The sequence below is a fragment of the Meles meles genome, chromosome 7 (genome assembly GCF_922984935.1).
Source record: "Meles meles chromosome 7, mMelMel3.1 paternal haplotype, whole genome shotgun sequence".
Taxonomy (NCBI): Eukaryota; Metazoa; Chordata; class Mammalia; order Carnivora; family Mustelidae; genus Meles; species Meles meles.
This window is the reverse complement of record NC_060072.1, coordinates 26269009-26282890: the sequence shown is the minus strand read 5'-3', so window position 1 is coordinate 26282890 and position 13882 is coordinate 26269009. Positions and strand designations below refer to the sequence as shown.

The following is a 13882-nucleotide window of genomic DNA, read 5'->3' as shown; positions in this document are numbered from 1 at the left end:
GTAAGGGAACAAGTAATATACCTCCTAATATAATGCACTGAAGACACATGACTTTGATTCTGGTGTTATTTTTGCTAAAAATATATAAGCTGAATTTAATCATAAAAAGTTTAAGACAAACTCAAATTGAGAGACAATCTCTAAAATAATTGGTCAGCACTCTTCAAGTAAAGGTAATGTATGATTCTGGACTGGATCGTGGACCAGAAGAAGGATATCAGTAGGACAACTGGTAAAATTTGAGTAAAATCTACAGGTCTGATACAGTACTATTTATTTCCTGATTATATTATGTTAGTATCTTAGCTTTGATTATTGTAATATGGTTATATAAGATGTCAATCTTTAGAGATCTCAGTGAAGGTCAGGAAGGAATTCTGTGTATGACTTTTACAATGTTTTGTTAGCTCTAAGATTATTCCAAAATGAAGTTTAAAATATATATACGCATAGATAACCTAATACTCTGAAGTTCCCTTCTGGCCGACTCTTCTGCCATCTGTGAAGCCCGCAATTTCTCTTCACACTGATCCTTTTCAGATTGCCTCCAGACATCATGTTCCACTTTCATTTTCTCTAAATCCGCTAATCTGTTCTCAAGTTCTATCCTAAAACAACAGATGATAATTATGTTATAAGAACTGCAATGAGGATGCTATGACAGCAAAATGTTTTCATTTGCAAGGAGAATGAACACAAAATAAGGTAATTAAGTACTTACTTTTCATCTTGTAATACCACAAGTTTTTGATAACCTTCTTCCTTGGCAGCTTGTACTTTACGTATTAATTCACGATCCTTTTCTACTAGGAGAGCTTTGTGGTGTTCGACAGCTGACTTGAGAATTTCATTGTCTGACTGTAATCCTAATATTTTTTTAAGGAAAAAGATATGCTGTATTCAATGTTATTAAGCTGAAAAATCGTAACAGCAAGCATCCATAAGCTGGTAAGACAACTAAAAGACTGTAGAAATTTAAGTCTGGATATGTATTCTCAAATACCTTTACATTATTAATAAACCTTTTAAGAATGAAATAGACTAAAACTCAGTTAACTATTCTGTCATTATTTTATTTAGCATACATATATAAATACTTTTAATAAAAGACTATATATATTTATTCACTTGACTCTTGAAAACTGGGGGCATCAACCTAGGTGATATCCAAAGAGATATAAATATTTACTCCACTTCTAAAATGGTTTTATAACCTTAGCCCCGTAGACAGCATCATCATAAAGCTGGTTAAAAGTAGAGTGAATAAAATCATGGAACCCTTCAAAACCTATCATTCTAACAGAACTGTTAGATTACCAATAGAAATAAAAATTGGAAGGGCGCCTGAGTGGCTCAATCAGTTACTTCAGGCAGGCGCCTTTGGCTCAGGTCATGATCCCAGGGTCCTAGGATCAAGCCCCACATCAGGTTCCCTGCTCAGTGGGGAGTCTGCTTCTCCCTCTCCCTCTGCCTCCCAGCACATGCTTTTGCTCTCACTCTCTATCTCAAATAAATAAATAAAATCTTAAAAAAAAGAAATACAAATTGTAAACTTTCAAGTTTATCAAATGAATTCACAAATTTTCCTTACATTGATATGGCAAGTATTCTGCAGATGGAATAACTAAGACAAATTCATATGTAACAAAATTTTAAAAGAATGCATAACTAGATCACAAACTCTTTACGTCCCTTGAAAAATTACTCTCTAAACTCTATAGAAATTCATGAATCAACATCAAGTAGAGATTAATGATACAAACACTAATTCATCATAAGCTCTGCCTGAAACCACAGAGGCCAGTTCAACTAAAGACCAACTTGAGGACAGTTATAGGCCAAAGGTAGCTTATTTAAACACCCTTTAAGAAAAATCAGAAATAATATAATTCTGAGAAATCTTGATGAGAAGGACATTCTAAGACTACACTGGGGCTTAAAAACAAATGAGGCTCAGTAACTAGCCTAGTGACTACATAAAAACAAAAATTGGGCCTAGGATCTATTTATCTTCCTTACGGTATTATTATTATTTTTTAAAGATTTTATTTATTTGTCAGGAATAGAGAGAGCACAAGCAGGACTGGCGGCAGGCAGAAGAAGAAGCAGGCTCCCTGCCGAGCCAGGAGCCTGATATGGGGCTTCATCCCAGGACCCTGGGATCACGACCTGAGCCGGAGGCAGACGCTTAATCGACTGAGCCACCCAGGTGTCCCTCTTCCTTACGTTCTTAAAATGGTTTCACATCACTAAAATGATCTGGGACTAATAATCACGTGATCTAAATATATTTACAACTATAAACCCAGAAAGTATGGAATCCCATTTGGAAAGTTTCACTTAATTTATGTATTAATCAAATAACTGTATAAACATAAGACTGATTTTTTTAAGAGATACATCGCAAAATGAACACCATAAATAAAAACAATCCATATATGCTCTAAGATTAAAATTCAGTTAGGCTCAAAAATAAAAATTCAGTTTGATCTATTTTAATAATTTGTTTGTATGCAAAAAGAATAGTAAAAAGCATGGGAAATCATATATTACCATCCAGTTCACTTTGAATCTTATTTCTTTCTCTTTCTAGCTCACTCTTAGCTCTTGCTGCCTCCAGTTTGATGTCTGTTATTTCTAGTTTGTTTGAATGTTTAAGTTCTTTTACCTGTTGATAATTAGAAATTGAAATTACTATAGGTCATTTTCTTGCCACTAACTGCTTACCCAAAAACATCAGTAGAAATGAGAACATGTTTTGGGAAGCAGAGTACACAATGTAAGCACTTTCCAAGAGGGAAGATGCTTCAAGGCTGTGAACAGTATCTGATACCAAGAAAACAGCCTTTTCCTAACAGAATCGAGTTATTTCTTTACAAATATCAGGCTGGGGTCACCTGGCTTAATCTTGCCTTAAAAGGCTTAGCTACAAGTACCTAAAATCCAATAGTCAATGACCAGCTCATCTTCAGAGGAAAAAACCTAAAACCTCCCTTTAAAAAAGTGCTGGTGACAAGAAGGCATTCTAGGTAGAAGGAACAGCACATAAAATGTTATAAAGGTATAATGTCACAACAGTATGCTTGCAAGAAAACAACGAACAATGAGTTAGAGCAGAGAAAGGCATGCAATCTGTGGAGTGGCAGGGAATAAACGTTATATGCTGCACAAAAGGGCCGTGTAGCCTGTTAACTACTGAAGGTGACATAGTCAACTTTGTTTCAGAAAATTAACTCTAATTGCAAATTAAGATTAAGAAAATGAAGGTAAAGATGCCAGTTAAAAGGCAAAGGATTGACAAAGTGGGCAAGGAGGAAGAATCAACTGAATTTGGGGTGTGTGTGTGTGTGCGTGTGCATGTATGGATGTGGTGGCAGTGGGAAGAATGAGTACAAAACATATAAATCTAATTTAAACTTTTACTACCCAAATCTAATTCCCTGAAAAGCCCTGAGTGAAGAAATAATTGTCAATATCTTCCATATGATTAACTAATCACATACCATTTTTACTTTTCTCTGAGACAACCCTTCTGAAAATGGAATGATTTTAGTTCATGAGTAGTATTCATTCATTGGATAAATATTTACTGAGTACCTATTCTGTTCCCCAGCACGGTTTTAGGAGCTGGGGTTACAGAAGCAAACAAGAAACCTTCATCCCTCCAGCTATCTGCACTACCCTCTACTGTTTTCCATATCCTTTCCCTTTCATAAGGTGCGCTTAAAGTTAGTCCTAGAGTTAATCCTATAACGAGGATTTAACCAATACAGATATAAAAATTAGATAAATCTGTACTCTGACACACTAATGCATAAAACTATGAAATTAGAGGAGAAAACCACACATATATACAAGTCAAATATGTAAAATGTAAGATGGTGGGAACAGGAGGGTAGATTATCATATACTTCAGTGCAACAGAAATCTATAAAAACTGAAGACGGGAGTTAGAAACAAATGAGAAAAAGCTTCTAGAGCCAAAGAGGGGAAGGATAAGAAATAGAAGTGTTTTACCAAAGGAGATTCCATCTATGAAAGGTCTTAAGAACACTGTAAGGAATGGTTTGGTCAACATTCTCACTTAAAGAAAAGTAGAAAAGCAAGTACTGTGCTGCCTTTGTATTGCTAACCACATTTAAGATGCATGTTTTGCTTCCAAATAAACTTACAGATTTTTTAATGACACTACATAAAATGAATACATTGTGCTGACACCAGGTTTGCAATTTTAAAACATTTCTGAAAATAAATCTCACAGAACAATGTTCAACTACATGAAAGCAGCTAAGAAATTTTATTTATTTTAACAACTTAAACTTTCTGTGGATTGGGCTCTACTACATTTTAATTTCATGGACAGACAGAATTAAAACTATAAATGTCTTAAAATTTTGAAGAAATGTAACTATAATGAAAATCCAATTTCTATAACAAATGAAATTATAACCTGCTATTATATACTAGCTGTAAAAGGTTAAGAATAACATCGCAGTTAATTAATAAGCTCTAAATATGAGGTAGAAGACTATAGCCATCTTATTTTGCAAAAACTTCATTCATTTCAACAAGAACTACGAAATATATAAAAACCTATTTCTTCTGAGAAAATCTTGTTCTACTAAATTGTAATTATTGAAACTGAAAGAAGAGTAGACAGGAAGTCAAACAAGTGAGTCTGACTTCAGGCCTACTTTTATTATTAAACTAGTGGTATGTGCTCAAAGTATTTGTCCTTGCTGCATTTGAGTTTACTCATCTATGGACCTATAGGAGTTTCAGTTTTCCTTTAGTGCCACATTTCTATAATCCTGAAATAATGAATGCACTTTCAGTAATTTTTAACTTCTTAAAAATATATTAAAAGGATTAAAAATGAAAAACGTACATGAATTGTATTACTGAGCTATGACAAACAGTAGCACTTCCTATAAGTAATCTGAATCAAATCCCAACTAGCACAATAAACTTTTCTTTCTGACCCTAGATCCCTGGATCTTTACCTTTCTTGTGATCAGGCCTCAAAATTCCTAGGAAAACTAGAGATAATTTCCTAAACAAAATGTATAAGGTTAAAATGTTACATATAATTCCAAGAGATACAGAGTCTTCTGAAGCTCCCCTGGGGCCAAGATATCCTGTCTCTCTTGTTTTTTCTCACAATACATTTTCCATTTGGGCCTTCATGTTGCCAATTTGCTTTATGCTTTTGATGTAACAGAAGCTCAGTATCCAGAAAGTACTACCAGTGCTACTAACTTTAAGAACCATAAAAAATGGCAGTATTAGGCATTTTACAAGGGTTTAGAATTTGTTAAATTACACATACACATATACACAGAATGCAAGAAAACATATGTAAGCAAGAAAGCTATAGTTGGAAAACTGTATTACTCAAGAAGCTCTTGACACAAATTCCAAAGAGACAGTACTTAAACTCTGATCTTTTTTCAAAGGTCTGAGATGGTATGACTTCAGTAATTTAGCTAATAAGGATAATTATGTGGGATGATTTCCTCAAACTGCGTATGTTATTGTAGTTTTAAAGATCAAACACTTCCTGAGGTAACCAGAATTTATCTCATTGAATGTAAAGTACCTTCAAGGTCGCCATTTTCAGGCCATCATTGGCAATACTTTTTAATACAAGACACTGAATCACATTGACATAATTCTGTTCAAAAACCTGACAAACATTTACAAAATTTGAATAACTTAGACAAATACACCCCAGGTGCTCCTTTGCATTGCAAACAACCATTTGCTAGAGTTGCAAAATATTGATGAAAATCTCAAGTTGCAAAGAAAACTGTGACAATCATGTTTGAAATATCATTTTAAAATTTATCCTTCCAATGAAATCTTTTTACATGCATGATTCCAAATGAAAACTTGGTTTGTCTAAAGCTGAAGGGTGGTTTTTAATATGCCATTTATATGCAAAAAACACAAGTGTGCCCTTAAAATTAGGCAACTCTTAGCAATATCAGAATTGGAAAAAAAGTCATGGCAGAACTTCGTGAATTTACTCCACTTCTTTGTATACTCTGCCATTGTGGGAACTCTATCTCTCTCAATATGTATACATTTGGATGTATAAAAAAATCGACTTAGGTTAATCAGGAAGCAATTAAATTATTAATTTATTTTACACTCTTAGTAGGCTGGATGAGTTCCTAGGGATGAGCCAGAATGATGTTTCATTTCATCTATGAAGAAACTTGCTTACAGTTCTATAGATTTATATAATGAGGAATGGAATTTGTCATGGGCTCAAAGTTCCATGTTCTTTATGTATATCTTTTTCTCATTTAAGGATACTACTAGTGTAAAACTGTTGCTATTATTTTCATCATAGGCTACTTACTGCATTCAATACCATCCTTAATCTTAGAAAAATCCTGTAAGAGAAAGGCACTGTTCCCACTTAAAAGTTAAGCAAATTAGAAGTCACAGAGGTAATGAGTGAGATAAATAAGTCAGGATCAAAAGACAGATTTATCTGATTCAAAGTCCATGAACTTTTCTATTGTACTTCATTAACCCCTCCAAAACAACAATTTTTAATTTCTAAATACATCTTAGTCTCAACATATAAGCTAGCCTAGAAAACACCTGAATTAAACTATTTCAACAATTAAAAATCTTCTTGCCTAATTTTCACATATTCTTTCTAGTGTCAGCCATGTCTTATGAATTAAATGATACACTGGCTACCAAACCACTTTGTAAACTGTAAAGTATAAAAACTCAAACAAAAACTGTAAATGTCACTAGAGACAGAATCTGCAAACATAAGAGCATGTGTTTGCCATGGAAAAAACTGGGTAGACTATCTCCCGAGGGTGGCATCTAATACATGTAGTATTATAGCTTATGGCCTTTTGGACACAGAAATCACCACTCTCAAGGCTGGACTCACGTTAATAAAGTTTATAAAGACTGGTTTATAAAATCAGAACCGTGAGAAAAATCTATAATGGAAAACAGAACACTCTAAGTGTGAAGGACCAGTGTGCATTCTCTCACTGTAGACAAAATTACATGGGAAATTAAGTAACAGAAAGTTGTTTAGCTGATCATACAATCAGACCAAATGGAATGAAATGAATTGATAGTTTCATGCCCACCATTTAAAGCAGATTGATGAATTCCTTCCCACAATAAGAATTATCTCTTCAATGGGACAGAATACTTATTCTACTAAAACTCTCACTTCTCTCTGTTATGAACATTGCCTAAGTTTTCTCAAGTAATTCCTTGGCCAAGTCATTTATGATGACTACATTACTCCTTTAGATAAGTTCACTTTTACTGTTAGTAAGTTCCTTCTGGTCTGGGAGCTCTTTTGTTTTGCAAGGTAATTTTACATAACTCTGCTCTGATGAAAAATAATTGATTTCACTGATTTGGAAACCATACTTATTTCCAAGATCTTGAAGATGCCCCCAAGTACTAACATTAATAATAGCTATTAATAATATTTGGGTAATTATCTACTAGACCTTATGCAAAGTGCTTTGTGCATAATATTGCATTTAATTTTGCCATAATCTATAAGGTATATATTAGTCTTGCATTATAAAGAAAAACACTAAAATTTTCAGGGAGAAAGTAAATTGCTCAAGGTCATACAGTTAGTAAGAGAAAGAAATGGAATTTGAATCTAGTCTGTCTTAACTCCAGAGATGATATGATATTGTTATTCACTACAGTCTTCTACAAAATACTTTCATCATTGCTCTCCCATTTCTCGTTATCAGATTCCTTCCTTATACATAAAGCATCTAAGGGGGAAAACTGTAAGTTCCTGAGAAAACCTGGTATATAAAAGACATGAAAACCATTATATATATTCTTTTAAAAATAACATAGGAGAACCTGAGTGGCTTGGTTGGTTAAGTGGATGGCTCTTGATTTCAGCTCAGATCATGATCTTTGGGTCCTGGGATCAAGCCCCACGTCAGGCTCAATGCTCAGTGGGGAGTCTGCTTGAGATTCTCTCGCTTCCTCTGCCCCTTGCCCTCTCTTTCTGACCCACACTTTAATAAATAAATCTTTTTTTAAAAAATGACTAAAAATAACATAAATGCAGACCATGCTGCTGTTATTAATTCACTCATTTAACAAGTATTTATAGAGTGCCTGTTCCAGGAGATGGAGATACAAGGAGTAATAAAAGCAATGTCCCTGCTCTTAAAGCTTATATTTGATTAAAGGAAAATGGGGTGGGAGAGAAGAGGAGAGACAAAAAATAAACAAATATAAATATATCAAATGCTGTTAAGAGCTATGAAGAAAAATAAAGCTGGTAAAGAAGACGGAGAGTGAGGCAGAAGATGGAAGATGGTATTTTACAAAGTGAAGACAAGAAAGGCCTCTCTGATAATGCGATATCTGAAAGAGGCAAGAAGGATCTGGATCCGAAGGAAGACCATGTCAGCAGGCAAGTGCAAAGGTCCTAGGACAGAAGTAAGAGTGAGAAGAAAGCCAGTAAGCCTGGAGCAAAGCGGACAGGAGGGAAAATGGACTGTGATGGCTCTAGAAAGACTGCAGAGGCAGATCATGCAGAGCTCTGAATAGGAAGTCAGGAGGCTACTGTAAAAATTGAACCTAGAGAAACCACGGCTTGGAGAAGAGTAGTCACAGTAAAAGCAGTAAAAATTAGTCAGATTTTACATGTATTTGGAAGGCAGAATTATAGGATAAAAAAAGATTTCAATATAGAGAAGTAAACAATTTGAATATAAAATTTGTCCTTATGCAGAATCAAGCATTCTAAAAAATGAAGTAGAAACATTAAGATGACTTACTTTACTGGTCAACGTATTTATTTCCCGCTCAGCTTTATGCAATTTACTGATTAGAACAGTATTTTGTTCCGTGCTTGATTGTAGTTCTTTTTCCAAACGTTCAGCCTGTAGTTTAGCTGATTGTTTTTCAGCCTTTTATTAAAAAAATTTTTTTAAATTTATTCATAATTTTTATAATTATATAAAAAGAAGCACTATTTATTTATTTTTTAAATTAAATTTGTGTGTGTGTGTGTGTTCCAAAATTCATTGTTTACGCACTTCACCCAGTGCTCCATGCAATACATGCCCTCCTTAATACCCACAACCAGGCTCCCCCAACCCCCCATCCCCCTTCCCTCCAAAACCCCCAGTTCGTTTCCCAGTGTTCACAGTCTCTCATGGTTTGTCTCCCCCTCCAATTTCCCCCAACTCCCTCTCTTCTCCATCTCCCCATGTCCTCCCTGTTATTCCTTATGCTCCACAAGTAAGTGAAACCATATAATTGACTCTCTCTGCTTGACTTAATATATGGATAATCATAATACCCCAAATTATTCAAAACCTCAATAATATTAACATGCACCAAAGCAACAAGAGTTTTCTCAAAGTAATTGGTAGAATTCAAATGAAAGATACTTGATCCATGAAATATGCAACAATAGTCTCTGGACAAATGACATATCAATAGCCACCAACAAAATAAAACATATACTTCTCTCATGAAAGAGAGTACCTAATGCACTCACTTGATACCTATTTACTCTTATTGTTGACACAATCCAAATAAACATTTTGAGGGATTTCAATGCATAACAGAAATATAAAAGTATAATAGAAAGCAGAAGAAAGTGTTCATTTTTAGTAGTGAGAACTAAAAATCTGAAAATCAAAGTAGGTTAACAAATAAAAACATGAGATTTAAAAATTCAAAATCCTCAACTAATCTGGAGACTCTGGAAGCATGAACAAAGAGCTCCACAGCTCTTGAACCCATCATATCATAAAGATTCTTAAATCTGTAAATTGTCAAGAAAATTTCTGGTTGACAACACTCATAGTACTCTTTCACTAGAAAGTGAAAACGAAATGCTTTTTAAAAATAAATTTCTACTCAAAATAGTTAAAATTAAAACATTTGAAATTTAAGAATAAGCTTCACAGTTTTATAAGATCTCATTTCCTACATATCTTAAATATGACAAGAGTATATTGAACAAATAATTCAGGAAAAAACTGTTTTCCTCACATATAAAATGATACTCTTTGGGCACAATGACAGCCAGAAATATCTAAGAAAGAAATGCTTCTTTTCATTTCATCTGACAAATGATAAATTAACTACAGGCTCTTTTAAAAATGTCACAAATGAACCTCCCATCTTTTGTAATCATTCAGCTTGTCCTAAAAATCATCATTCTAAATGACCTCAATGAAAAGCTTTGCATTGGGATCAAATGCTATATTCAATTGCAATCATCCCACTTATTCTGTCACTATAAATACATTAAGGATGGGAGGGTAGCAACATAAGAGTACCATTCTGAATTGCCTCATGTCTAAGGTCCAATGATAGAACTTTAGTTCAGGAAACCAGTAAATACTGTCAGAGGCTTCATCCAAAAAATAAAAAGGTGACTTCTACTCTTCAAAACATATCAGTGTGCTCTCTGTACCCACTTGGTTGGCAACAAATAAATAAATAGATATTTTGCTAGGTGTCCACTAATTTCTCTACAACTCTAATCATTTCACAACTATTCTAACACACACACGTGCTCTCTCGCTCTCTTTCTGGATTGCTCAAAATAAATCAAAACAATTAAACTGGTATTATCTGTTATATCTTAGACACTAAGAACTATGAAAAGTAAGCACACCTAAACAAGATGGTTAAGGGATGCAGAATATGCCACAGTGGCATAAAAATTATTTTGAACTGAAGGCATTTGATAATCAATAGACACAGGAAAAGGTTCTTCCCTGAACTCGTCTTAGCTGCCGAAAAGCAGAACCTCCAAAAAGAATTATAAATCCCCTCCCCTGGGGTTTCATAGCCAGTGAAGACTGACTCCTATCAAGGGAGAAATCAGTACCAGGATAAGAAATCACCTACATATTGTCACAAAACTGTTATATCTCCCATCTGTTTTCCTAAAGGCTTGTCTTTCCTAAAAATCATTTGTGTTCCTATAAGTGCCCTCCCCCCACCCCTTTCCCTAGTAAGCTGGTATGTAAGCCCCAAATTCTAACTACCACGTGGAGCAACATTATTCTGTGAACTCCTGTACACATATATGAATAAATATTTTTTCTCTTGTTAATCTGTCTTTTGTCAGTTTAACTCACAACCTCCAACCTGTGAACCTAGGCGGATGAAGAAAAAGCTTTTCCTCTCCAACAATGGAAACCAAGAATTTTCAGAGAATACCTCTAGGAGTATTGGCCTACCTCTGCCAGCTCTCATCTTTCTCTAATGAACTCAAAGAACTATTTCACTGAAGACTTATGTACATTAGCACCAAGCTGAATTGTATTGCTCCGGCAAGAAGCTGTCTTAAGATATAAAAGTATGGTATTTTTATTTATACAGGACTTACGATTTTAATATCTTGAATTCCACATAAGGAAATAACTATCTAGGAAAAAACTGTTTTTCTGGTTTGAGAGGACTTTACTCCTCAGAAATTCAAATTTTAAAAATTTGGCATATTCTACTTTCCAGTATTTCAAGGGTTAATTCATTTCAACTACATGTCTTGACTCCCAAAGAATAAATAATCCCTTTGTAAATGTGGTAGCATAGCTATTGCTTATGAATCAATAGCTTTCTTCTTTACAAAAAGAATATATACTCTTGGGACTCTACAAATGCGTCAGCATTAGATTGGTAAGCATACATTTATGCTCTAAAAATCAAAGGCTTGTCAATTGCACTTTTAAAAAAGCATGCTATACTCTACCGGGAAGCAATTAAAATCTTACCTCCAGGGATCTGACTGTAGCCTGCATCTCAGCCAACTGCCGCACCTGAATTCTTTGGACATTTTCTACCTGAGCACCAGAATTCTCTTTTTCAGCCCTTAATTCTGCTACTTCAGCCTCTAAACCTTTTACTTTCTGACACAAACGGAATTTCTCTCGAAGAAGATGCTCCATTCGTTTGCTGTCTCCTGAGGGCTCAACCTTAAGCAGTTGATTATGTAGTTCTTCTTTATCTTTCCCCAGGCTTGCAATCTAATAATAATTTGAAAGAAAGCACAGAACCTTAAATTATTGAATTTCCAGTCATGAATAAGCTTTACAAGTCAATAAATTAAAATTAAAAATTACACAATATGAAAAAGCAAGCTCAGGTGGTGAAATCAAGTACAAAGGGAAAAAACCTAAAATATCATGTTCTTCATTCTGCACTCAGCATGACTCAAATGTGAGGGCAAGGACCTTGGCCTATTTTCCTTCTATCTCCCCATGGTGTCTAGAACAGGGTTTCATCAGTTGCTGACTAAAATTCAAAATTATAAATAATACTATAAAAACAATTAAAAATGTGTCAAGTGTTTTATAATTCATCAGAACATTAAGGGGTTTATGCAAGATCAGTATGCTGATTGTAGGGTGCGTGGGTGCCTCAGTCATTAAGCTCTTGCCTTCAGCTCAGGTCATGATCCCAGGGTCCTGGGATCAAGCCCCATGTCGGGCTCCCTGCTCCACGAGAAGCCTGCTTTTCCCTCTCCCATTCCCCCTGCCTGTGTTCCCTCTCTTGCTGTCTCTGTCAAATAAATAAATTAAAAAAATCTTTAAAAAAAATATGCTGACTGCTAAGCTTTTCCACAAGTGACAATAATTCTTGGGCTATATCTATACTAATAAAATTGTCTATTCCAAGTCACTTAATTCACAAAAAAGCTGCTTGTCTGTGTAAATAACTACAAATGTGACTGATGAGAGTTTTTAAATGATAGCTGGGAGTTTATTAAAATCCTAGTTGCACTAATGGCCTCATTCTTACTTCTTAGATTCAAGAAAGAAGTAAAAATCACTACTCTAGGGTATGTGGAAATCACAGGGGAACTTGATGAGCAAAAACACTAAGGACTTTCTCATTTGTGCCAACCACCACTGCAAGATCCCAGAAGCCTCCGAATCCACTAGTTTCAAATTGCTTCCAAACCTCAGGGGCACTCCAGAGGACCTTCACCTCCAGGAATGAGAGGGCTAAGTTATCACGGTAAAACTCATTCTTTCCTGATCCCCCCCAACCACCGCCACATCTCAGCTAATCAGAACAGCTCCTCTTGTTAAGTCTCTTTCTAAATATATGGTCTCTTCATATGACTCAACTTAAAGGATGCAGCTGATTGAAGAAAAAAATAAGAAAAACAAACAAACAAAAAAGCCACTGCTCTTAACAACTAGCCAGGATGAGCTTAGAAGGATCACTCAAAGCCAAAAGGACTCTAAGTAACGCTCTGCAACCTAGGCAAAAGTGACCCAATAGATGATTGACGGCTCACGTTCCTATAAATGAATCTAAGAAGGGTGAGACCTCCACCCCAGCACAGAATCTGTTTTCCTCATCTGTAAAACGAGAGTTTAGACTGGAAGCCCTCAAAAATCACTTTCAGTTTTAACATCCAGTGATTCCAATTTGGTTTCAGACATGCTGAAATAAAGATGTCAATGGGAAATGCAGGTAGAGATATCTACCAGGCAAGTATCATTTTTTCCAGAAAATAAAGTTCATTGTAGAAGGCACTATAAAAGTCAGTATCAAGCCCAACTAATTAGTGTCTCTCTCCTATTTTTCCTGCCATTCTTTACATGTCAATGTTAGCCTCAGGTTTGGTCCCTGACTACCTTTCCCCCACTCCATATTCTCTTTTCTTCAGCTAGTGGTGTAACTTTGTGCAAGTTACTTTTTCACTGTGGCGCCAATTAAAATGAAGGTCTTGGGCTGGATATCTTTAAAATACCACTTAGTTTTTTGCATGAGGTAACTCAAACACAGTCTTAATGTGCTATATGAGAGGTGTGGTGGCTCATCTACGTCAGGAGTTCATGCATAACTCAAGTTCAGACAACGGTGC

The 13882-nt window shown here is 35.1% G+C and overlaps 1 protein-coding gene across 2 annotated transcripts in view; it reads right to left on the bottom strand.

Moving 5' to 3' along the window:
• Positions 1-13882, bottom strand: part of CEP83 (centrosomal protein 83) — a 138433-nt gene that overhangs the window by 37797 nt on the left and 86754 nt on the right. For both annotated transcript variants that reach the window (XM_046013469.1, XM_046013470.1), the window contains exons 6-10: positions 11778-12029; positions 8814-8945; positions 2554-2668; positions 722-866; positions 459-608 (exon numbers count right to left, since the gene is read on the bottom strand). In XM_046013469.1, coding sequence (XP_045869425.1) covers positions 459-608; positions 722-866; positions 2554-2668; positions 8814-8945; positions 11778-12029 — 794 coding nt within the window. The remainder of the gene's footprint in view (positions 1-458; positions 609-721; positions 867-2553; positions 2669-8813; positions 8946-11777; positions 12030-13882) is intronic.